Genomic DNA, 26,383 nt, shown 5'->3' with positions numbered 1-26,383 from the left:
CCCCAGAAAAAAGCCACCTAGGCCAGGCCAACTGGTCGGCTGCAGGCAGAGCAACTGGTCTGGTCTGTTGCTCGGGCGAAACTTGGCTGGTTGGCTGGAGACCAAAGTCTCCGGTCTCCCGAGGCACACCAGATTTATAGGGCCCGCGGCCGATGCACTGAACAAAATGGCTATAAAGTTTAAAATTTTACGAAAATTTTAATGATTTATTTATTACAAAAAATTAATTTTTTTGGGTGTTTTTATAGTCATAGTTCTGTTACAATAGGTGCCGCAGCTAAATGGACAACTGGTTTTTTTAGGTAATTTTAGCAAAGAATAAAAAAAAAAAACTCTTTGCAAAAAATCGTAAAAAAAATAAAGTGTGTGGGTTTTAACGCCAATTGATTGAAAGTTTTATTTCGAGCTCAGCATGGTTATGCATTCCACAATTGGACAATTGTTTGCTTTGCTTTGAACAAAATACTGATTTTGTAAAACGGTTTTTTTTTCTATTTCTCCAATGGTAGATTTTCATAGAAATACTCTCAAATAAAAACGCAAAAAAAATATTATTTTTTTCCGAAAAATCCTAGTATGATTCTATTAAATGACCATCTATCTATCTATCCATTTATAAACGAAACGAAACGTGCAACGCCAATAAAATGTATTAGGTGTTTGCCGTAACATCATTTTATAAGATCACGTAAATGCTTTATAAGTCAAATTCAGCAACTGGGTAAAAATTTATTATTTATTTATTTCAAGCCTGATCAATTCAGGCTTAAAATAAAGATCTATTCATCAGCTTGTGCCAGAAAAATCGCTGCAGACATGTCCGAATCACCATTCAAAATTAAATCCACCGTGTTCCTGATTTCTGTGACCTGTTCGCTTATGCAGGTGGCAGATAGTTTTTTTCCCAGTGCATGAGGCTTTTACTCATTTTATGTTTTGCTTGACTGCAGTTTCTGGTTGCTGTTGCTGATGTTGCATGTGCTGCTGGCTGCTTTGCTTCCTTATTGGGTGAAAATCGCGACGAAGCCATGGGGAAGTCATTTTTGATTGCCAACAGATTGATTTGTCATTTTTTTTTCGCTCTCCCCTCGCAGTTGCCCCCTCGCAGATTTCCCACCCCCTCGAGAAGGCCACCCACCGCCCCCCTCCCGGCTTTCGTAATCCAAAGAGATTTTTCCATTCACAAGGCGGCGCCTTTGTTATGCATGCAATTCGATGCATTGATCTAATGGCCATTGACAGGCGCAACTGATAAATTATGAAATCAATAACAGAGCTGTAATAAGAGCGCGGACAAGGTTCATAGTTGGCATGCATAAGATACGGGCACGCACTCTCCATCTTCATCTCCATTTTTTCCAGCTACTTGGATACTTGAATACTTGGATACCCGAACACTCGACCATCCACAAACTGCACGATAATTGCAATTACAATCGCAGTCGCCGATTGTCGCATATGCAAATCGATTCGGAATTTCCATAGAACTCCGCCCGACCATTTCCATACCGAAGGCGCTGTCGTTGATTGATAGCTCAGAATCAAAGGCAATTGTTGTTTTCCTACCCATTGTTGGAGGTACTAAAATGTTGTTGACTTGGCTATAAAAACATGGTTAAGAAATGCAAAGAATATTCTCATTATGACCAATAAAATATAATATTATTCAGAATATCAAATATATCAAAATAATATCTATTTACTGAAACGTAAGTTATGAAACTTAAAAATACAACAAAGGTATTAGCATAATAGTTAGAATTTCATATTCAAATATTTATAGCAAATTAAAAAACTATTATTATTCAAAGGATTACCTTCTCTCTTTCTTTTTTAGATACTAAATTATTTCTAACATTCTTCGAATATTCTTTTTGGAAATTATTCAAATCTAGTAACCCTGCTAGGGTATTCCCAACTTCGATGGCCACCGATAGCCCCACCTTTCTATACGCTTGTTTTTCTTGCTGCCGGGCTCTGTTTTCATAAATAATTTTGCGTAAGCTGCGCCAACACATGGTGAAAGATGCCAAGACTGCTTACGTGCCAGCGAGCAGCATTCAGTGGTGGCCACTGGCCAGGCCACCACATCCACATCGAGATACTCAGATGCCGAGATACTCAGGAGGAGTATCTGCAAGATACGCGGCTGATGCGCAAGCAGGCCAATGACCGTTTGACCGCTGTGTAATGATCGACAGTCTATATGTGCCGTATGGAGTATGGTATGGTATATGCCGCATCCATATGCAGATTCTTATGCACCGCCCGCGGATTTTCCGCTCATATTGGTGCCATTAACGGAGAACGACCCTAACAAACAGCCGGCGACTTATCTAATATCCTGGCCCGTTCTTTCATTCACTTTCGGCAACTGCCGTTTGCCGATGGCCAAAAGAGCAATGTAAGCTAAGCATCCGATGGATTTGCATTTCGGCGTCACTGCGTCAGTGCGTCTGTTATGAACCGATCGATTGGTCGATTTAGCATATTCAATTCCCCGATGCCGAGAGTTTAACATATTCGCCAGTCATTACAAGCGAAATGCGGGGACTGGGATCCCAATTCGGTGGCTGTGCGTTAGGTGTTTGGAAATCGAGGAAAAGTTCCATCACAGTCACGTTTGCTTGATTAAATTCGTTGACCGAATCTGGAGTAAAAGTTCACGGAGTAATTTATACTGGTGCCGATATACTGGGTGGGCACGTGGATCGCAACAAGCTTGGACAGTCGATGCCCTGGTCAGGATTCTTGGGAAAGAAGTCTTCGAAATGTGATGGCTGCAAGGGCAAGCTTTTACTGTAAATCTTGATTTAAAATACGCATATGCAAGGAAAATGAAGATATAATATAGAACTCCAAAATAGTATTTGTATTGGTTCCTCATATTTTTTCCTTTGCCAAAAAAATTATAAAAGTATTTTATTATTTTTTAGGAGATCTTTTCTTATAAGATAGGGCATAACAAATTTTGAAATCGTCCTATCCCATCAGTACTATTTTTAAGAAGTCCAATATGAAAGATATAATCTATATCGGTATTCTGTAGACCTTGGCTTCCCAAGAATAGATTGCCAAATCCATTTTTCTGGCCAATTTAGGTCAGATGGACCAAGACTTTACAGTTACCTTTCGGCAGTCTATCTCACGGCTAATTAAAAGTGTCAAGCAATTTAAGCCACTTAGGTGGAATGGCCGGGCCAAAGCAGTTGCCATTTATCATTTACCATTTACCAACAGAGCAAGTTTAAGCCCAAAAGCACGAATGTTCAAACTGTCAACGCGGCAGCAACAAAGCGCACAAGAAAAGTAAGCAACTATAACAAGTTTCTGGCATTGCAATGGCAATTTATGAAAAGCAAACAAACCGAACAAAAAAACTGCAGCATTGCATGGCCAAGTCCAAGAGCAAGAAAATTCAGCGGAAAATACTGTTAAATGTGCACAAACCGAAATCAACAACGAGCATTGACCCAAATTTTTAAAAATCTCCAAGACCATTTGGAGGTTTTTCTCAGCGTCTGGGCCCTCGGCAAACATTGCATAAGTCTGCGTTAGCGTATGTTAACCGAAAACCGCAGCAGCAGCCGTCCTGGGGCCCCTAAAAAATATTAAATTGATCGAATTACAAAGCAAAGGCGGCGGGGAAAGTGAACGAGGGGGAAAACTCACCGACTGACAGTTGTGCCAACAAATGTTGGATGTGGCACGTGGCGCGTTCGGGAAAACAAAAGGTGCAAAACGGAAAGGAAAACGAAAACCCAAACGATGCATAACGAATTCGTTAATAAAAAAGCAAAAACTGTTTGGAAAGTGAAAACCCAGAAGCGGAAGCGCCAAAATGCACCGAGGATGATGCGCATCCGGGGCAGCAGCACTCAAAAAGGTAAATTTCGCTTTGGGGATCCGGATCCCACGCCAGGTAATCCAAATAGACTAACGGCAAACTCCAGACCGAATGACCTAAGCAGCAAAGGTTAATGGACCCCAAGAGTTTACGCTTATGAGTAAACTACAGCTGTAAATCTCGATCCTTAGGGATCGTTTGCAAAATATCACAAAAACATAGCGCTTTTTATAGACACTTGGAAATAAAACCAATGATTATTTTCTTAAGCTTTACCTTTTAAACCAATAAATTCATAAATATCTATAAACAAATCTATAAATCTTTAACTAAACCCGTAAAAAATATATATGTTTATAGATAAGTCAATTAACGTAAGAACTACAAAAGATATAAGTGTTATATCGTAGTTTTAAAAAAATATTTACCAGTAGAAAATGAATCTATGCTTTGTAGTTAAAGGTTCCTTAATAATTTAGGTATTGAACTAATCTGAAAAATTTAAAATGTTGATGGAAAATGGTTTTGAAAAAAAATATTTTGCAGTTGAAAATTAATCCATGATTTAAAGTTAAAGGTTCCTTAATAATTTAGGTATTGAACTAATCTAAAAAATTAAAAATGTTGATGGAAAATGGTTCCGAATTGGCGATCACTTGAGACTCATATAATTTTCAAGGCCTCCATTCATTCATTCCCCCTTTTTTCACCAAGCCCGTGCCAAAAACGATCATCTTACATCATCTGATTCTCAATCTCGAGGCAAGTCCCGATCCCCGATTCCGCGGCCCGTGCCAAAGGGTTGCATCCCCCGCTCGTGCCGAGCAGCCGTCCTTCAATCGAATATTTTGTACCCTGCCGGAAGTCCCAGTGGCACTCCCGGCTGCCTCTCTTTATTTCGAGTTTTTTACGTCGTTGTAATAAAACGAAAGGATTTATATTTCCTATTGTGCGGCAGATGACACACCTTGTAATCTGCCTTCTGTTGGCCTCACCAGCTGACTTGGACACGGAGCAATTTTTGGGTTAAAAATATGGGAAAAGTCGAGAAATTCTGCAACACCTCGGCTGTTGCAGTTGTCTCATTTTTTGTCGCATCTCTGCGGTCCTTTGTGAGTGGACCTGCCTCCGGTGTCGCATTTCGCGGAAGCACCCGTCGGTGGGTCGGCCTGCTCATGCTGACTCATGCCGAGCGTTTATCCTTTTTATGAGTCGGCATTTGCGGATTAAGCCCTTTCAGCCTTTGAGTCCGGGACCGGCTTAGGCTACCACAAATGTCACGTAAAGTGGGCAGTGGCCGTCGCGCCGCCGGCTCAAAGACCATTAATTTGGGACTTATGCCACATAAGGATATTAGCATTTTGGCAAGGATCCTCAGTCGTCTCTGTTTGACCAAGCGGCGACAGCCTTAATCTTTGGTTAACATCTATATTTGCTCGTTTTTCAGAAGAAATGGGTAAATAATGTTTTCAATGACACATTACATTTAATGAAGATTATCCGAAAAATACTTGTAAACTAGAATGAGTATTTGCATTTCAATACAACTTCACTGAGTCAATTTTAAGCATATTCTTGTAAAATATATCCTCTGGTTTTTTAACCTTTAAAACAGAAGGTAGGAATATAAAAACTGATAATATATTTGTAAAAACAACAACGTCGAAGTACAATAAATTTTGTCAATTGGATACTTATTCAGAAAATTTTTATAAAAAGAAACTGGAATCAGAGGAGTATTTATCCCTAATGATTTAGAAAATCAGCTTACTATTTAGGAATTATCTAACTTTATCAAAGAGAAGTGATACTATATTTCGAAACCTTTGCGTTCGAGTGTACTTGGCTCTGACTAAACGAATTTGGCCAGGAGATGGGCCTCAATTAGGCCCTAAAAGAAGGTGGAGTCTGCTGTTTTAGGATCGCAGATTGGGAACCGAAGGACCAATGGAATGCCAGGATAGTTCCTACCTGAGTTCCTCCGAAACGCACACACTCGGAAGTCTCGCACACCGACACACACTCACCTGGGACGTGTGAGCATAACGAGGGCACTCGATCAGAAACAGCTGTTTCGTGAATGAAATCCAGGTGGGTGTGAGCAGAGCGAGAGCGGCTGAGTCGGGCGAGAGAGGGAGAGAGCGAGAGAGCGCGAGACCTACCTGGAAATGAATGAAAATACGATCATCTCCCCACTCGCTCTCGCGCACTCGACTAAGAGAGCTGTGCCCATTAAGAGCGGCGCACCTGCCGTCTATCGCGCTCTTTTGCACTCGCTCCCGCTCTCGGAGCTCTCGGCTGCGACGCCGGCAGCGCCGTCGAGCCGGCCGAGCATTTAAGCTTACGACTTGACGAAAATCAAATCAAAAGATCGACAACATTCGACGAGTGCAGATCACCAGCTCAACAGCTCAAGCATCTGAAATATCAGAAAAACCCAGAGAACCAACTCGCAAAGTCCGCAGATTTTCACGCAAACCCTTCAAGATTTTCGTGTCGTTTTCCAAAAACCCAAACAAAACATACGTTTGTTAATAAACAATAAAAGTATTTAACGAATTTTAAGTGTCAGTGACTCTTGAACACACAAAAAACTGAAAAAGAACAAAAAGCAAACACACACCCAATCGTGACTGTATAATCAGCCAAGAAACCCAACAACTGGTGGTGATAATAAAAGAACTTACAACAACAGCGACGAGAACCAGTATAAAGTTCAATATCGCGTTGATTCAAATTAAACAAAGGAGAATCGACAGCAGCAGCAGCAGCAACAAAAAGCCAACTCGGTTTTGTCATTCAAGTATTTTTGGTTAATACACGGCATACGAAATGGCAGCCTACTTGGACCCCACTGGCCAGTACTAAATAAGCTATTATAAAGCTATTTAAAGATTACCAAAAGATTCTCGATAAATCAAATATCTTAACCATGGCCGCCTATCTGGATCCCACTGGTCAGTACTGAAGAAGAAGGAGCAGCCAGCAGAAGTACATATATCTTGAGTTCCCATCTGAAAGTTATCGAAAACAATATCAAAATGTCTCTCGATTTGGACCCCACTGGCACCTACTAAGGTCGCGCCCGAAGAACCCCATTTAGCCAAGCAAGCAGGGCTAAATATCGCCAAGAAAAAGAAGCTATCCCAACTTCAAAAACCCCCAAAACAAACACAAGCCTACAAAATGCTGGATCCCACTGGAACCTATCGGCGACCCCGCGACTCGCAAGACACCCGCCAAAAGAGGCGACAGGACTGTCTGGATCCCACCGGGCAGTACTGAACACGGGGAACCCCATATCACCACAGCCCCATAACGCCCTTGCCTTATCCAAAAATTCTGGGCATGATTGGGGGAGCGCGCTGGTTGCGCGTTCGCGGCCGCGAGGAGACTTCCAGCTGCCGGCGAAGGAGAAAGCTGGGGATTCCCCAGCCCCCGATGCGAACTTTTGTATTTATGTAGTTTTTGCGTAGCCTACCAATACCTATTATATTAATTATTTATTATTATCATACTATTTAAATTAAATATTGTTCATTGCTGTTCACAAAACACACGGAAACGCACACACACATATCCTATATCCTATATTGTATCACACATACACCATATATGTTATATATATATATATCCATATACACTTGTAATTGCTTCTTCAAATTGGAAAGGATTACGCAAAGAGTATTACGTTTAGTGTCATATTTCCCGAGCAAATCTTCGTTTGTTTAAATTATAATTTTATTTATTGCCAACGATTTGTAATGTTTTTTTTCTCTCGTTGAGAGCCAGGAAAATCATTCGGAGCGAGAAATTTTGTTTAGATCTTAAGCGCATTAAGCTATTTATATGTCTACACCTTCGACCGACATCCAGACACCCCATACACACACCCTCACACCCATAAAAATATAATATTAAAAGAAAATCATATTTAAAACTGAAAATTCGAGTGCATTTTCTTCTCTTTGCCGGATCCACTGGGTTTTCTAGCTCATCGATGGGCAAACGGAGGGTCCAGCGACCAGCACAAAATTGTCGCATTAAATTACAAGATTTTCCAGATACACAGATGCCGCCGACACACACTCACGCAGAAAACTCTGGGGCTCTGCCGCGGACAAATTGCTGCCGGGGGAGCATAAAATATGATTTTCCAAACGGCCAGCGCATATTTGATGAATCTGTGGGCATCAATTAATGTCACTGGGCGGTCGCCGATGGCCAAGCGGCCTGGAAATGATCAATAAAAATTGAAAACCCCCTTTGTGCGAGGGGGAAAACGCATTTTCCCAATGCGAAAAAAATATATTATCCAGACAATCAAAAGAGAAAATCTCGAACAGGCGCTGCTTATGCGGAAGTAAAAGTTCAATGTTCGTTTGTGCTCCACAAGTGATTAGGTCAATAATAGCACACCAGCAGCCGCAACAACAATAACAACAACAACAGCAGCTGCAGTCGAGAACTCAGAGATTCTCAGAGAGAGGGCATTTCCACTTAAGAGAGGCGCACCGAGCTTTTCACGCGCTCTCTCCGCCAGCAGGTTTTTCCAGCAGGAAGTCAAGTCCCCCGGAGACAGAGAGCTTCGCACGCGCAGAGAGCGGAAAACTGCGAGAAAAAGAGAGTCTATTAATAGACACGCGCGCACATTAGCTTTTCAGTATGAAGTTCAGGGAAATCCACTCGGAGCGAACAGCTGATCGCCGATCGCCAAGGTTGCTGCGCCGCCGGCGCTGATGACGTCGCCTAACGGAAAGCTTTCCCAGACATTCAGCGATCGCCGATCAGCGATTCGCATTGAAAATGCAATTAAGCGATCATATCGGAGGGTAGGGATCCAATTCGATCCGATCCGCTCAGATCCGAGTGCAATCAGATCTTCCCAGGAACCCACACACGCGCTGACCCAGTTAACTTGCTGTCGGTGATATGAATGAATATCGCTTTCAGCCACAGACGACTATAAGCCAACTCATAACGCCCCGAAAAAACAGCCAAGCCAAGGCGGTTTTAAAGAAAGTGAGGCGAAGATCTACGTACCCTTCAAAAAAATAGTGGGAAAGTTCTTATAACTTAATGTGAATTAGAAAAGCCTCAAACGTTTATAAAATAAATGGAATTTAGGAGATTTTCTTTATTAACCTACATTTTAATTTCAATACAAAGTAGTTAATACTTATTTTAAACTTATTACATCTTTACTTGATCTATTTTTGCTGATTTTAAAAAGTCATGACTTATGTATGACTAATAAAATAGTATTAGACTGGCTGATGAAAGCTGTTCAAGCATAAATATTGTTGGTTGTAATGTAACATGAGTGACTAAGATCCAGTTTAGATCTATGACTAAGAAAATGGTAAATCAAATAACCTATTAATATTAAAATATATACATACATTTACAAATAAACATAAATTATACAAAATTATTTAAATAATTTAAAAACGGGAAAAATGTTTTGTAATTTATAACAATTTATTCAACTCTAGATTTGTCATAATATTCGCTATAATAATTCTTGAAGAAGATATTAAAGCAAAATTGGTGTTTGATCTTTCCTTTGTTCATACTTTCTTCCGCGTAAGGTGCGAATTCCGGGAATAAATACTCCAAAAGGGTATCCAAACAAAACCGAGAGGCCGAAAAGCGATTCCGCATAACCGCAAGCAGAACTTTCTAAGTGAAAGTTGGCCGGGGATGGAGCTACTAGAAAATACTGTCAGTGCTTTTGACTCTTCGCCCGACTTTTAGTCAGTCATTCAGAGTGCGACGGGATGACAGCCCCCTTCAGTCCCGCCCCCGGATCCCCCAGATCCCCCACATCCACCCCAGTACGCAACTCCGTCCCACGAGACCCACACACAGATACCCGCTCACTCACACACTGGCGGACGTATAACTTGACCTACATTTGTGCAAGACAATAACAACGAAAAAAAGCAACAAAATACCCATACAAAACAAAATTTATACACAGCGCTGTGAGAAAAGAAAAAAGAAAAGGCAAGAAATTTCCAACGGTACATGAGCTGCTGGCCGGGTCTGATTCAATGTTTATATATGAATCGACAGGGCTTCGGAATCGGATTCGTATTCCGAATCACAGGCCCCCTCTCTCTGGGCTTTTTTTGAAAATATTATTATCGTAAAATTGATTTCATTGAAGTTGTCGAGTCGCCGTTGCCGTTGCCCGTCTTCGTCATCGGATTGGTTTGGTCGAAGCTTTTGCACATACATACTCCTACATATGTATGTATATCGCTTTCTGGTACACTCCGCTTATGTATTTTGATAATTAGGCGAAAGGTGAATAAACCCATTGGCTCGATGCCGCTGCTACGCGTTCAATTTACACATTTTGGTATTTTGGTAAAAGAAATCGAGTCAGCAGACTGCAGCCCGTGGCTCGGCGGTTCCGCATTGGAAAACGCTAGAAGACACCACAAATAGAAAGCGACAGTGGATGTCAAATCAATCTGGGACAAAAACAACTCTCCGGATGACTTGATTGCTTTGGCTGGGCATCTAGGTCTTCATTATAAATTTTTTATTATAGTAGTTTTAGAATTTGTCAATTAAGTGCAAAAGAAATTCAGGTTAAAGGCATTTCTATTATATATGAAGATCAAAGCTTAAAAAGTCTGAATGACTTTAATTAAATTTTTAAATTATAAAATTTCTATACCTACAATAAATCTATTTATAATCCATGAAAATCTATACCACCTTGATCCCGGAATATACTGGAAGCTTTACTGAAAAATCTATATTTTATTGTGGCTAAATCTGAAAATACGTATGATGTAATTACTGTAAATTTTTCGAAAGAAATTGATCTTTCTAAAATCATCTGGATATGGCTATATACTTTGTGGTTGTCGTAATAAAGTTTTTAAATTAGTATTCAATTTTCAACAAGAAATACATTTTAATTTAGCTGTAATTAAAATACCAATCGTTTTTGTTAGGAATGAATTAGTATTAGTTTTATGACTGCAGCTTTCATGTCACCATCTGGAAACTCCTTAAGTCTCCAGATCACCACCAATAATTGCATTCGAGTAAAGTCCACGAACAGATCGTTAAAAGCTACTCTTTCACTGGCGTTTTTCCCCAGGCCAAACAACAACTGAAACCGAAAGATAAACAACAAACAGCACTCTCACTGCTTTTGGGGCAAGTCGAAGCGAAAAGGTCAATGACATGGTCCAATTTCCAGAAGATTGTCTCCGTCTCAGCGGGCAGAGCATCTGCTTTCCGTTCGGTCGTGCGTTGTTTTCAGTGTAAACAACGGCACCCCAATGAAGACGACAACGTCAAGAGCAATGAATCGCGCAGTCCGCCAGCGAAAACAAATTCAATTCACTTTCTATTCCAATGAAAAATCGCTCAAAGCTCTAGCGGCGTCTTGGAAAAAAACACACAAAATATCAACAACAGTAACAACGAAAGTGGTAGACCAACACCAGCAACTTTGGTCTTGGTTTTGGTTTTGGTCTTGGTCATACAATCCATTGATCTTCAGTCGCTTTCAAGTGGGGTAAACAACGGAGCACGCCTCATCAACAGGAGCAACATCTACGACAACTGTAGGTACACCGAAGAAAAACCTGTTGTATTTGATTTTAATTTTAGAAATAGAAATAAGGGTCATCGACTTAAATGATACTTTCATACTAACCTTTTCTGAAGCCTCCTTCTGATAAATCTTAATACTTAAGAAATAAATTTTCTGGCCGAAGGACTTCAGTTTCCAGGGCCATTGTTTCTTTAAATTAATTTTAGTGTTGTATACTAGCTTTAATATGACAAAATAAAATAAAAATAAAGAAATAAATTCCCATATTACTATTCATCTTTATTTATTCTACTAACTTATTAGGTATTCTTCCTAAAAAAATAAAAAATATATGATTATCCTAATTAATGTTTATATCAAGGTGCTTCTCTTAGAGAACGGAATTTTCAATCCACACAATTTTGACTACAATTTATTTCAGTGCACCATTTGAAAGCGACTCCAAAACTAACGTTTGATGTTGTTGTCTTTTTCGCCTTTAACGGTTTCCGTTTTTTGTGTGTTGGTTGTTGTTTGTTTGTTCAGCCAGCAGCCACATTTGTTGTTGCTGGTTCATTTGAATATCTGGTGAAAATTTCACCCAGACAAGTGCCTTTTGTTATATATTCAGTTTCAGTTTCATCTCTCTGGGTACCTTAAAAAAATATGAGAGTTTCTCCTAATTTGCAAATATCTCTTTCTTTCCCTGCCTATTTTTGTTTTGGCAAAGCCAGCACACACGCTAAAAAGAGAGAAGAAAATATTTAAAATACTTTTGAACTTGTTTTCGCATAGTTTTAAGACGATTCACGTGTCAAATCTTACATTTCGGCTTAATCTGGCATTAGTCATGCAGTGGATTGGTTTTGATTCACCACAGGGCGTATGCGCAATATGCAGGCAAAATGGGTCGCATGTCTTTGAAAACAACATGAAGCATTTGTGCGAAGGGGGGTTTTGGTTTTCCCCAGTACTCAACGCAGACTTTGGCCCATGGCCAACCAGAACCCAGGACTTAATAGGCCAACAGGCCAAAATATGCACCATGAAGCACGTACGTTGGATGGCAGAAAAATAAAAAGGCTAGAAAAAAGCAAAAATGAAAAATGGGAAAAGGTGGAAAAGCGCAGAATGAAAAGTGAAAAGTTTGTCAGCAGCTAAGGAGGCAGTCGCGTTGAATGTTGAGTGTCTTGGACTTGGTTTTGCCAATTGCAAATTACGTGCCATAAAAGCCAACCGAACTGACGTTTGGTGTGGGCCGTTTTACCCTCTCCTTTTCAAAGCCCATTCCCCTACCCATTCCCCCACCCATTCCCATTTCCATTCGCATTCGCATTCCCCCTGCAAAACTCACCCACTCACTTAGCCACTTTCACGTCTAATGCCAAAACACGTTGCAATTTTCATTGCTTGGCACTGACTTTAGGCTTGTTGGCCAAGTCCAAGTTAACCAATTGCGCAGCCACTTGGCCGTTTCGCGAAAATATCTAATATCTAATATCGTTTTGTGTACTTAGTTGCTATTTGTTTCGCTCGCTCGCTTGTTTGCAGCCACTATCAGTGACGTCAGCAGGGGGAGGCAGCAGCAGCACCTGTGCAAACTCGGCGACTTAATAAATGTATTGCGTAAGTCGCGCCAGTCAGTCCCTGTTCCTCAGCCTCAGTTTCAGTTTTAGTTTTCAGTTTCAGCATCTCTACTCACGCCAACCGAACCGCCCACTAGCAGCTAGATTGTGTAATAAGCACATGACAATTAATTAATAGCACCCAAACCCGAACGCACGCGCCTACAGCCCGCCAAATCAAACGAAAATAACTTCGAAAGCAGCCAAGTTCGCCGTTTTTGCGACAATTCAATTAAAAACCTATTACACATTGTTTTTGGCAACGCAAAGCCCTTGAATGGGGTATATCGAATTTCAGCTGGGCACACACAAATAAAAGTATAATTTAATGTGTGAGGTTTAAAATACCTACAGTCAAAATGTATTTTGTAGAATTTTAATATAATTATATTTTTAATATAATGAGTTTGTAAAATAAAAAGTATGGAAACTTTATTTTTTTCAGGAGTATAAATACTTTTTTAAACTTGAAATAAAAATATCTTCTAACATAAGTTTATTAAAATATTTGTATATTTATTTGTATTTAACAAAAAATATTTTACATATATTTAAAGTATAATAAATGATTAATATCAGTTTAGTATTTAGAAATTATAATAGTGTTCCTTGTAACTAGAAAGTTATTTGTATCCAAGAGCTACAATTTTTGAGATATTGTTATATCTTATATGATTACTTTGTATAAACTTTTCCATCAGAAATATTTTTATAAAAAATTGTATTAATTTTCCCCAATTAACACTGTTACAAGCCCTAAGAGCAATACCAATTCGACGTGCTGAAGGTGTTGGAATATTCATAATTGTTATACCCGTTACTCGTAGAGTAAAAGGGTATATTAGATTCGTGCAAAAGTATGTAACAGGTAGAAGGAAGCGTTTCCGACCCTATAAACTATATATATTCTTGATCGGGATCACTAGCCGAGTCGATCTAGCCATGTCCGTCTGTCCGTCTGTCTGTCCGTCTGTCTGTCCGTCTGTCTGTCTGTCTGTCTGTCTGTCTGTCTGTCTGTCTGTCTGTCTGTATGAACGCTGAGATCTCGGAAACTATAAAAGCTAGAAGATTGACATTTTGCATGCAGATTCTAGGAGTTCCTACGCAGCGCAAGTTTATTTCAAAAGGGTGCCACGCCCCCTCTAACGCCCACAATCGCTTATATACGATTTTAAAAATTTCAATATTTTGGAAAAGTAAAAATGCAGTTTTATTGTGTTTATCAATACCTATCGAAATGTAGAAGCAATTTTTTAAATCGGACCATTCGTTAAAAAGTTACGGCGGATCAAAGTTTTTCTCCATCTCTTTCGCACTCCCTTTAGCTGAGTAACGGGTATCTGATAGTCGGGGCACCCGACTATAGCGTTCTCTCTTGTTTTATATGTAAAAGTATCAAAGTATTTGGCCAAAACAGACAGAAAGAGCTCTCAAGTTTGGAGCTCCCCAGACGGCAAACGAAACGTGAGCTGGCCAAAACACACACACGCTTACCAAAAGCTGGCTACCTGTGTGTTTGTACACCTGTCAGGTGAGACTCTTGTATGCTCTTTGTTTTTCCCTTTAATTTTTTTGGGCCTGAAGCTGAAACCAATCCATCTAGCGCCTCCTCTATCAGCATAACAATTAAGCTTAAATACTTTTTGCTTACTGAGTCAGTAATACTGACTGGCCCCAAAATGGGATTATTCACACTTGATTAGAGGCATGTGAAAATGTATATCCACAACCTGCACGGAGCTATCAGAATTCATTCAAAATTTAAAATCCAGAAGAACGAGAGACGGTGGACTACGTGACAATATTTTTTGACACACACCAGTGGAGAAAATTAAATGCAGATCAAAGAAGACGAAAGAAGAGTCGTTGTAAATGTAAATGTTCGATCTTTATAAATAGATTTTGGGATACAGATAAATATCTGTAAGATATTTCGAAGCTAAGAGCCACTCGAGAGATACTCGAGTGAGCTTTCAATGCAGTTCGCTTGGCTTTGACCAAAGATATTTCCCACCTTGTGGCCACATAAAAAATGAATTCAAATAGACGAAACAAGTAAAAATAAAACATAAATAAACTGGGAGGGGGAGAGAGACGGCTAGAGAGAGAGAGCCAGCATAGCAACATACAACAAAAATAAGTTCATTGAACTATTTGTGAGCTTTTCGGTGTGTGCGTCTGTAAAGGTGTGTATCTGTGTTTCTTTAGTTTTATTCGTGGATTATGGTATCATAGCACATAGCTTCTTCTTCGAAAGGTTTCCGTCTGCTTCTTCTTGTCCATTTTTTCTTTTTCACTTTATTTTGTTTGAGGTGTCATGTGCTTCTTTTGGGTCTTGGATTTCGGCCTTTGTTTGCCGGCGTTCGATGGTAATGTAAACTTTTATAATGAAATTAAAATTGATAGCAACGCACAATTGTGATTAATCATAAGCGGCATGGGAAGTTGGCCCTTTTTGCTTTGCATATTTTCAGCCCAGTCATTGTCCAGCCAGGAATGCCCGAAAACCCAGCCCCGATTAACCCATTACTTGCAGTCCGCACTTTAGTCGCAACATTTAATTCGCCGTAAAAAAAGGGGTGCGACCTTGGGCTGAACAGGTGAGAAGCGAAGCCCATTAAAAGCAAGTCCTCTGTCTGTATAAATTGAAATTTAAATTAAATCTCGAACAATACACCGGCGAAAATTACGATTGGAAGTATTCCTATCACACATTAAACAGAGCAAAACTCGTCTGCTTGCTGGCAAACAGAATGCACTTAATTAACTCAATTTCAGATACATTTTTGTTTCGATTGTTTGCTTTTTTTAACCCCGTCAGTATCCCAATAGTCTTGGGACTATGCCAGACGATCGTCGGCACATTAGTCTTATTGTTATTATATTTCTTTGTTGCACAGATTAGCACCAATTAATTACTTTATCGTATTTTAAGCGAAACAAGTATTTCACTTTGTTTATTGTTATTTCTCTCTGAATTCTTTTTTGGGAAGAAATACACCCCAAAAACCGGAATATGACGTTAGTCGGGGAGTTGGAGCCAATTACATGGGAATATTTTGGAGCTGAATGATCTAGTTAGCGATCAAAGGCGAGCAAATTAAAATAAAATACCAATAAATATTTATCAGTAATTAGCATATCAGAATAATTTGTTTTAATTATTACATAAATTTTTAAATCGGCTTATGCAAATAATAAATTTATTTCTTGTTCAATTACAAACAAAAAGTTTAATTTTTTTTTATTATATTGTTATTTTTTTGAACATAATTGAGAAATTATTTGAAATTATCTTTTAGCTCATGTTAGCTGTTAGAATTTAAATTTTAAGGAATATTTTTTCCCTGCGTAATTCAGCAGCTAATACTTACAGCATTAATATTTATTACTTCCTCTACAGAAGTCACTAAATTTAAATTACAAAAGGTCACGATCGCGACGACTGCACGAAAATATAGAATGGCAATCACCCCATTTATGGCATGTGTCGCATTAAAAGTTTGGCTTTTGCATAAATCAGATCAATAACCATGCAAATGGCTCTAAGGCGTTTAATGCACAAAATGCGCCACAGCCCCGAACTCGAAATACACCCCCACCAGTCCAATTACCACCTACAGCGAACAACGCCGCTCGCTGACAACATAAATAAATAATTAATAAATTAGAATAAGACGAGGAACACCGGGCACATGAGCCAGTTTACGCGACAGAACTCGTGCCACACTCGCACTCGACTCAAAGCCAAGTTCAATATCAAATAACACGCGCTATGCTCGAGCTTGAGATCAGGCAGCTCAATGATCGGATCATACCGTATCGCATCGTATGGGATCGACTGGGAAAAGACGCCTAGTCATAGTCACAAACACACACACTCGCACACGAGATCTGATGGAGAACAGGAAGCATTACGGAGATAAAAACGCCATAAAAGCCGATTTGCAATAAATCAAAATTAGCAGCATACAACTTTGGGCCAAAACACACGCCCTTTGGCCGCGGCCAAAACCCCCTTCTCGATCATTCCCCCCTTCACCACCCCCTCCAAATGTATCCCCGTCTATCTGTAAGTGCAGGTTGCAATCAATGCCGTAATAGCAACAACAGCAATAACAACTTCCGTATTTCATGCGCTGTAATTTAGCTCAAGTAACAAAATGCAAAGCCAAACTAAATGTTGACGGTGACGCGACACGACGCTGAAACTTTAAGCTGAGATCGGACAATTGCACAGAGAGAAAAAATGGGTTCAAAGTCCAGTTCGATTCGTTTGGGAATTACTGAGATCATAATAGTTATATTCTCGAAAATTTCAAGTCAGTAAAACTAAAATGTATATGCTTTTGAAATTATTAACTGGATATTTTTTAAATTTACAATTTCTTTCTAGAAGTTAGACAGCGAATTGCAGAAGAATGAAGATTAAAGATCTTCTAGATTTCCGTTGGAATACTCTTCAAAGATAAAATATAAATAGGTGTGAAATATGCGGTTAGAATTCTTATTTCTTATTTTTTTAAATGAATGTATCCTTTTGTATTCGTTTATTAAAAATTCAATCTCTAATTTGTACCAAAATGCTATTGATAAATATCTTTATTGTACTTATCGTTTGTATCCCAATAATGTTATTATTTTCTCAAATTACTTTAAAGCATATATAATGCTCCTTAAAAATAAATGTATGTTATTATCATTATCACTTTGACTTTATTTACTTTATCTCTAGCAAAAATCGATTTACACCATATTATTTTTTCCCGTCTGCTATCTGTAAGCCGAATCGACTGGGAACTGCCATCCAATATTTGCTATGTGCGAGCTGGCTGGCCGAAAGGCGACTCCTAAACACGTCTGCATTCGATGAATCGATTCGATTTCGTGTTTACATACAAATTGACATAATTTGTTTATAAATGTTTAATGATCGGCGGGTGACCAGGCCCAGACGCAGATTGTTTACCATTTGCAATTGTGCAAATACACAAATATACAAAGCGAAAAAGAACATGCTAATGCAGATATCATAATACGAATCGCTCTTGTGACATTTGCTGCCATAAATTATAATACTTTATGCACCGGACGCAAGAATTGTTCAACATAAAATCAGGCAATTTATAAATAGGTGATATTTATTAATTGAACAAACGCCGACACAATAATTAGATTTATTTACAAGTCTAACTTGTTGGCAACCGACAAACAAAAAGCAAAAACCAAATCACATAAATAAAACCCATGAAATTCGCAAATCCAGAAAACCGTGCGATTAAAACTGGATATGCATATCCTTAACTTTTTTCAATATCAATTTTATTATTGTAGAAATGCTGAAATTATCGTATTGATTGCATAACACCCAAATCATCAGCCAGAAGAAGAAGAAAACAAATGCGCAGCCGGGAACGATTTGGAAAAAAAAGGAATAATAAAGGGGAAAAAATTAATTAACATATTTTTATATTAACTTGTCTTGACGAAAGCCATCCAAGCGTTTGCATATAATTAAGGGATTTATGTACGCAACAGCATTAAGATTCGCAGATAATAACAGTGTCTATTTAAATAAAGAAATAAATTGGGAAGAAACGTCATGGTTCTTAGAAAAGTTTAACTAAGGTAACGTAAGGTTTTAATAAAGATTTTGTAAACAAAAGTATTGTTGTGGAAACGGTATAAGTTTTAACATTATTACATATTTGGGAAAATAAAAAAGATTGTTCTCTGAATATCTTTTTGATCAAAAGATTTCTTTCTCCGTTTTAAAATGTTATTATAATTTTAAAACATTTTTAAGTTAACTTTCACGTATAAACACGAATAAATTTTAATGGATATAGAATGAATGATTAAACGAAGCTTAAAATTCTTAAAATTAAGATTGATCAATTTACTTACCTTGTTCACTCTTTAAATTTAATAAGTATCAACACGTTTAAAGACTTGGCACAAACCTTAAAATTACTCAGTAAAAAAAAATTAAATCTTTTGCGAAAAGATTCGGCACACTTTCCGAAAGTTCTGGTTTCGCCCCTCCAGATTTGTATATGTGTTTGAAACAGCTTATGGGCGGTTCAAGCGAAAAATCAAAAACCCAACCCATTCGCGTTTCAACTGACGCAAATGAAGGCACCATAAATTATATATATATCACCGATCACCTATATCGATCGATATCGACCCCCGGCCAATACATATACATAAGTGCATTATTAGCGCTTTCATGGAACTGAAAATGGAAATGTCAAATGGGCGCTGGATATACAGAGTGCGTAGAAATAATAGACTGCCGAGTGCCGACTGTCGACTTTTGACCAAAGTCGAGTAGATCGGTCTCTCTGACACATTGGCATATATAGCCGCCTGGCCATTACAATTATTATTACATATTAACATTTGTAGCATTCTTACATACTTAATACATTATTACAGTAATTTAATAACATGTTCTCATGGTCAACCTGCTGTTCTGGGTGCTCTGGCTGCTCTGGAGTGCCAAGTGGATTCCATCCGAGTGCTGGAGTATCGCCCCGCTGCATATTTTAAAGAGCCGCAGCGATTACATTGTAGCCAAGAGCCAATAGTTAAGAACCAACAACAACAACAGGAGGTCATAATGAACGACACTTTACGGGCAATCCGCTGTAGTTCCATTGATGGCTCAATGGGGTTCCGTTCCCGGTCAAATCAAATGGAATCAAATCGCAGATACAGCTACAGATACAAACATCAAATATCACGATTTTCAGCTGTCACCCTGAGTTGTCTTAGATGCGGATGCGGACATTTGGTATGGTTTCGTTTGGTTTCGTTTGGTCTGGAAAGTGAAATTGCATCGGTCTAATTATAACACGTGATATCATCGGACGCGCATGATTTATGCGCAACTGCACCAGATCCGGCAACAACAGTCCAGAAGCCCAGAACCTGATTGGATTGTCTTGGATTATGCACCACCGCCGCCCCGGCAGATGGAGGAGCTCAAGTTCAATGTGGAAGCGACTAATCCGAGCCGCCAGACAAGGCGAACCCTTGAAAATGGAAGCGCCTCAATCGCCATCTAATGCAGAGAGAAAACACTTTTAAACTATAGCTACCTTATATAAGTATATGGAAAATTAAACAAAGTATTTTAATTCCTTCTTAACGGTGATTTATTTATGACAACACTTAAATAAATCAACAAAAAAAGTATTTAAAAATAAAATACAATTTAAAACTTTGGCATTCAATAAATATAGATTTTAAAACAAAGCAAATATTTTTTAAATTTAATTTCACTTGGTTTTCTACTAAAGTTTCCATTTAAAAGACTGTTGTTTGAACGTAAAGTACATAGTATCCTAAAATTTCTTAAAGAGTAGTCAATTTGCAAAACTGTTCCCATTTCCCACCGTGTAGGGGGCCTCCATCATCCACCCGATACGCCTCTGGACACCCAAAACCGCAAACCTCGACGTGCAAATGTCTATGCAAATGCGGCACCCCCAACACCTGGTATCCCCTCACCATCGAATTGTGGCGGCTTTTGCACAAACAATTCCATTTCGCTTTTAATTTCTTCGCGCAGCGTTTTTCGTGTGTGTTTGTCAACTAAATTGGGTCTAGTTTATGCGGTTTTTATGAATCTGACCTTAGTCATGATCATGAAATGCTCACTGCAATTAGGGCATGAATGGGGAAACTCAGTGCCAGTTACCCAGTGGAAAAAGGGGCTGAAAATTGGATAACAAGAGCAGGAGATTGGGGTGATTGTGGGAGATGAATTTCAATTGTACCCAAAGTATCTCAGCAGAAGAATCAATTGAAAGCAAAATTCTAAAATATTATAATAGCTTAAAAATGCTATTTATATTACTAGAAGATTATGAGAAAATTCTAAGTTTTTAATTGAATTTATTACGTAAATTCCAATAAGGCTTTATCATTTTAGAAACACTACAAGGGATGACACAAATGGCTCTAAACTTAATTTAATGCGAATGTTTTACCGCGACAATGACTTGACAGAAGCTAACGAACCTAAATCTTATTTGATTGACTGCGTTGAGTTCCCAAACCGACATTCGATGCCCGACACGTGACAGTGGGCTACGTTTTCGTTCTTTGCCCCGATCGCCTGGCGATGATATGAACCCCAAAACGGCCGACTATTGACACATTGGCTGGTCGGGCTTCAAACAAGCTCTAAATCAAGTTCAAAGTCAAACTAATTATCAGCAATTTAGCTAATCAATAATAACAGCCAGCGAGCGCACACAAATAGAAAAATCATACCGAGCGGCAAACGCCCAAAAAACATGAAACATGTTTGGTTTAAGTTTGGGTTTATATTTAGGTTTTCTACTTTAGTTTGGTCAGTTCGCCAAAACAAAGCGCCTCGACTAGCCAAACTACTTACACCGACTGACTCCGCCAAGTCCCACACAACACACATGAATGCAAATAAATAATTAAAGGCAAATACAGCAGCAGCAAATCAACGCGGCCAGCAATATTTTGGCAGGGAACTCGTTTAATTTGCATAAAGTCGCACAAATAAAAACGATGCAATTAAAAAGGCGCGCGCGTAGATCCAGTCAGCTGATGATGGGTTCGGATTGGCTGGAGTTGGATTGGGAAAAAATATGGCCAAAAAGGGGTGGCAACGGGGGAGGGGGATCAGCAGCAACTGGAGCCGGCAGTCGGGTAAATTTGAATACATTTTTTATATGCACTTTGTTGTTTAATATTGCTCGGAATTCAGGAATCGGAATCGGAATCCGCCGTCTCGAAACTAGTTCGTCGCAGAATTAGTGCAGTAAATATACAAAAAAAAAAAGAATTGTATAAAAATATGCACGCCTGTGTGAGAGATAAATATGTATGTACTACTAAAATGAGCTTTATTTAGCGTGTTCTATTGAAAGGACAATAAACTCTCGGCAAAGCGTCAAGGTCAACCGCATCGCATTAGAAGACTGCGATCGATTCTTATTCGGGTCGCTTTAGACATCTGTATTTCGATTCTAAATTCGGTTCAACTCGATTGTTTTGGGTATGCAAATTGCACAAGAATTGACAACTGATCATCTCAACTGGGCGGTCATAAATAATCACAGCAATGCGAAAAAGCATTTCATTTTAACTCAAATTTACAATTAAATTTTATTAATTTTCTAAGTATTTTAAATTAATTTAGATTTCTTTATGTATCGAAATTTAAAATCTGACCACACGTCATAAAATAAAAGAATACATTATTTTATTTTTTTTTGTATTTTGTCTCAAATTATTTTTTTGTGGTTCACGGCAGGACGCAGATCAGAACGATAAAGCCATAAATACTACTCCTACTCCTAGCAACTATCGTATATTCCTCAGCAAATACCGGCGATGCTGTTCCGAGGAGCAGCTTATGCGCAGGGATGAGCCGCTCAGCCGATCGGCTCAGCGGCTCATCCCAGCGCATAAGCTTTTAAGGGATCCCCAATTGTCCGACTCTAACAGCAAGGATATCCACAGTAGCAGCCGCCACAGGGTCCACAGGCATAGCATGGTCCGCAGACATTGGGTCCAAAGCAGGGACCACATCCTCCGCCGCAGGGTCCACAGCACGGTCCGCAGGGCCCACAGCAGGGTCCACAGCAAGGTCCACAAGGTCCGCAACACATGATTAATCCGTAAAGTTTCTAAAGAAAATAAAAAACGTTTCCGAAGTTTCATACAATTTGTTCTTATAATTTTTTTTTACTTTTTCACTCACTTTGAACCAAACAAAAAGAAATAATTTGAGACTACACAACAAATTTAGATGTGTTCAGGCCGAAAGGACAAATAATAATGATTCAAAAACGGAAACACAGGGGTATATGGGTTCGAAAGGTTTGACAGACGAATCCTAAGGTTGCTTTATAAATTGTTTTTAAATTCAAAAAACTAGAAGTTTTGTAACTAGGGAGTTACTCATACATTTTTCTTCGATTCTACAAGCGGGAGGTCACTATTTTTCCAGTGCATTGTAACACATAAAGTGAGTAAATGAGATTTAAATTTTTGTTTTGTGGCCGGATCATGTGTTCATTGCACCCGAATCCCGGGTGAAGTTCGCTGTGAATCGCTGCCGGTTCTCAAGTCGAGTTCTGCGCTGCAGTTTTGTTTACTCTTGATTTTGTCGTACTTTTTGATTAAGTGCATGGCGCATAGCCGATTGTCGCTGGAGTCGCAGTCGAAATCGGAATCAGAGAATCGGGGCTGAACGGGTATACTATACGTATATGCAAGTGTATATAGAGTTCATTATCTGACCGAACCGAAGAGCCGTGTGTTGTTTTCGAGCCAAGAATGTCGCATTGAAAGAGGTCAATCACCAGCGTCGCGATTGCGCCTTGGATGTCACTGGGGTAATTGAGTGCAATTTATTTTATTTGCTAACGATTTTACGACACTACGATTTCGGTTAATTAACTCTACTCCCCAAAAAGCAGGAAGCCAACTAGCTGACAGAGTTTACCGGAGTTCCAGTCCCCAAATGAAACCACACTCACACACACAGTGTACCCTTCCTAGCCAAAGTATATGCTCTTATACAATGATTTGTCTTTGTGCATGACTGACTCGACCGGAGCATTCGGGCAGAAAAGTATGGGTTGCAAATAAAAAGCGCATAATAGGCGTTTAAATGCAATTTTCTCGGCAAAATGGTCCGGGCGAAATATCAAAAATTCGAATTATATGTTTTGCAGCATGTTGATTAGAATGAAATATGTGTGTGAGAGTGGAGGGTCGAGCGAGCAGCAGCAAAAACCCCGTCGACAAGCCGCACAGAAGTCCTCTCCCTTCTAGCAGAAATATTTTTGGTAGCATCTCGCATCCGATGAGACGGACAGGTCCAACTCAAAGTCGGTCTGCTTGTTCTTTTTCAGCACGGAGAAAAAGCGTTTTTTATTTTCAGCCCCACATAAATCTTAATAACAATTTGTATACTATTTTGTAAAGTCTCTAGTAACATTTTTTTTTAAAATGTAGACGATATTATACTGAAATAAAAATCAATGAAAATCAATCAAAAATTACAATAACCACCGAAAAAAGACAAATTAATTTTGATATATAATTTTAGAAAATTTGATTAGAAATCCGGAATAATGCCGACTTTGGTTTAATTTCTTACTGTGTGGGTTTCTGCTTTTTTTTTAGCCCGTGATGGATGGAACTCTGGTCAATAATTTTGTGAGGGTGCCGCCAAAAGGGCAGCAGACGCTGCTCTAACTTAGTTTTTTTCATATTTGGTCTTTGATGGTCTTTGTTTGAAATAGATTATTGGCAATACATATGTATACAAATATTTGTATTTCGTCTGGCGACGAGAGTTCAAGGATTTTTATTGGGTTCAGTGAACCAAATGTCTTTTCTCCGGCCGGAAATATCGAATTCGCTTTAATTATGGCCCCTCGCGCAACTTATTAATATAAGTTTGATGAAAAGTGAAACACAATGGGCACACACAGATGTCATCATCATCGGCTGGAAAGCGCTGAATAGTGCCGTCGAATATCCCAAGGAAATCAATATCCGCCTGCCGTAAGTGTGCGCCCTAATGACTTGGGGCGTGGCACTCAACAAAAGGGGTTAAAGGTGTATTCAGGTAACCCGAGCAGCCGACGAAAGTGAAGAAAGCATGTGCCGCCCCCTAGACCCCTTTAAAAGGGGCAGCTGAATCCTTGAAAAGGAAAAGTAAAGCGCATAATAACAAGAATCGAACTATACAACCAAGGATTAAAAGGAATAACTTTCTTAAAATTCGATTATTCTTGTATTAAACTTGAACCAAGTTGGAAAATTTAAAAAAACAAACTAATGGATCAATGAGATTCAATGAAATACATAACCGTGTGGCGTTTAAGTGCGCCATGATGACTTGTAGGCGTTCCAATTTAGGATCTCAATGGGTTAAAAGGGTAAAAAACGAATGAACGGAACCTGAGTAACCGAGGAAAGTGAAGAAATCGCGAGTTCTAGGCACGTGCCGCCCCCGAAAAGGATTCAGCTGTCTCTGAAAAGGAAAGTGATCGCTACGTGGCCCGATTGCGATCCAAATTCAGATCAAAATCAGAGGAGTGGAGGTCTGAGATTCTGATTGATCGTGCGACACGGGATGTGCGGATAAGGCTGCCGGGAATTCCTAAGAAAATGGCACACACACAAAAAACGCAGCACGCAAAAAAAGGGTGGAATACAATATAATAATAATAAGGAGCAAGGCAGCCGAGAGCTCGTATTATTTAATTTGGAACTGGGCCGTCCTTTTTTGTTCCCGTTTTTCTGGACCTCGGTATCAATGAATCGAAATGAAATAAAATTAAATGCGAATCCGAATGTCTCGATCGCGTGCGGCAACATTTTCACAGATTTCAGATTTCGAGTTTTGAGCTTTTTGCCCTCGATTTCTGATTCTGATTCTGCGTTTTGATTTGTGCCTTCTTTGATCGGTGCTTTTTTCTGTTACCTGTTTGTGTGTAATATCGGGGGTTGTATCTTCTGTTTAGGCTATAAATGGCATATTAATACACTTTTTATGTTTAACCCTTGACTGCTAGAGGGGTTGATAAAATAAAATCGTATATTTGCCATTTATGGGACAACCTAATGTTATTTATAAAGAATAGTTTAAGATGAAGAATTTTTTTTGTATATTTTGAAAGTATAGTAATTTTTGCCATTTAGTTGTTGTTAATTCAATTAGCTGCCCTAATTTTTGAAATTAAAATTAAAATTTATTCTTTAAATTTTATTTATTTTTCCTTTCAGAATTAAGTTATTAAGTAATCACTAATTATGAAGTAAAATTCTTAAAAAAAATACACAGATTACTGAGATTTGTAGGGTTATTCCTCATTTTTGTTGCCAAATATTTTTACCAATGTGATTATTTTTCATGTTTTTTCCCCCAGTCGGTTGATGACTAATACGCATGCAAGTTCCGCGAAAAAGGCCACCCCCGGGCCCCCTTTGCATTCCACAAATAGTTGCCTGCCAAATTGCAACTCAATTATAAATTGCAAAGAGGAAAATAAAAAATAAGAGGCGAAGCAACCGAAAAGCGAATTCGAAACCAAAGCCAAGAAAAAGCCCAAAAGAGTCGCAGTGTAAAATTGTAGCTTAGGCAGCGGCAAAAACTGCTAATTTAACTGCTAGTTTCGCATGCTAGCACACACACACACAAACGATGGCTGAAAAACATCAATGGAAATGCCATGAAAATGCAGTAGAGCTCTGGAAAATCCAAGAAATGTGCGAATACGAGGAAAATCTTCCGCGTTTGTGTAATGCAGGAAGATTTTGCATGATGTTTGCTTT

General features: G+C 39.0%; 1 protein-coding gene and 4 long non-coding RNA genes across 6 annotated transcripts; 3 read left to right on the top strand and 2 right to left on the bottom strand.

The window, feature by feature from the left end:
* The first annotated feature begins 685 nt into the window (after positions 1-685).
* Positions 686-2,837, top strand: LOC138913395 (uncharacterized). Of its 2 annotated transcripts, XR_011419116.1 has the most exons (5): positions 686-721; positions 791-885; positions 951-1,298; positions 1,363-1,709; positions 1,838-2,837. It is a non-coding gene; the product is annotated as an uncharacterized lncRNA (long non-coding RNA). The 2 variants fall into 2 exon arrangements; XR_011419115.1 differs by having other exon boundaries at positions 694-885.
* A 3,356-nt stretch (positions 2,838-6,193) lies between these two features.
* tal-AA (tarsal-less AA) lies at positions 6,194-7,794 on the top strand. Its single transcript, XM_070217599.1, has one exon. It carries the CDS (start codon positions 7,034-7,036, stop codon positions 7,130-7,132), a length of 99 nt encoding a protein of 32 aa, XP_070073700.1. The 5' UTR covers positions 6,194-7,033; the 3' UTR covers positions 7,133-7,794.
* An 11,597-nt stretch (positions 7,795-19,391) lies between these two features.
* LOC138913521 (uncharacterized) lies at positions 19,392-20,254 on the bottom strand. Its single transcript, XR_011419292.1, has 2 exons — positions 19,939-20,254; positions 19,392-19,862 (listed from the first exon to the last, which is right to left on the bottom strand). It is a non-coding gene; the product is annotated as an uncharacterized lncRNA (long non-coding RNA).
* A 2,245-nt stretch (positions 20,255-22,499) lies between these two features.
* On the bottom strand, positions 22,500-22,945 carry LOC108060188 (uncharacterized). Its single transcript, XR_001770075.3, has 2 exons — positions 22,791-22,945; positions 22,500-22,716 (listed from the first exon to the last, which is right to left on the bottom strand). It is a non-coding gene; the product is annotated as an uncharacterized lncRNA (long non-coding RNA).
* A 31-nt stretch (positions 22,946-22,976) lies between these two features.
* LOC138913640 (uncharacterized) lies at positions 22,977-23,972 on the top strand. The gene is made up of 3 exons (XR_011419448.1): positions 22,977-23,057; positions 23,217-23,427; positions 23,512-23,972. It is a non-coding gene; the product is annotated as an uncharacterized lncRNA (long non-coding RNA).
* Positions 23,973-26,383: the final 2,411 nt, after the last annotated feature.

The sequence above is a fragment of the Drosophila takahashii genome, chromosome 3R (assembly GCF_030179915.1).
Source record: "Drosophila takahashii strain IR98-3 E-12201 chromosome 3R, DtakHiC1v2, whole genome shotgun sequence".
In the NCBI taxonomy this organism is placed as follows: domain Eukaryota; kingdom Metazoa; phylum Arthropoda; class Insecta; order Diptera; family Drosophilidae; genus Drosophila; species Drosophila takahashii.
Note: the sequence above shows the minus strand (reverse complement) of the source record. Positions and strands in the feature narration are given on the sequence as shown.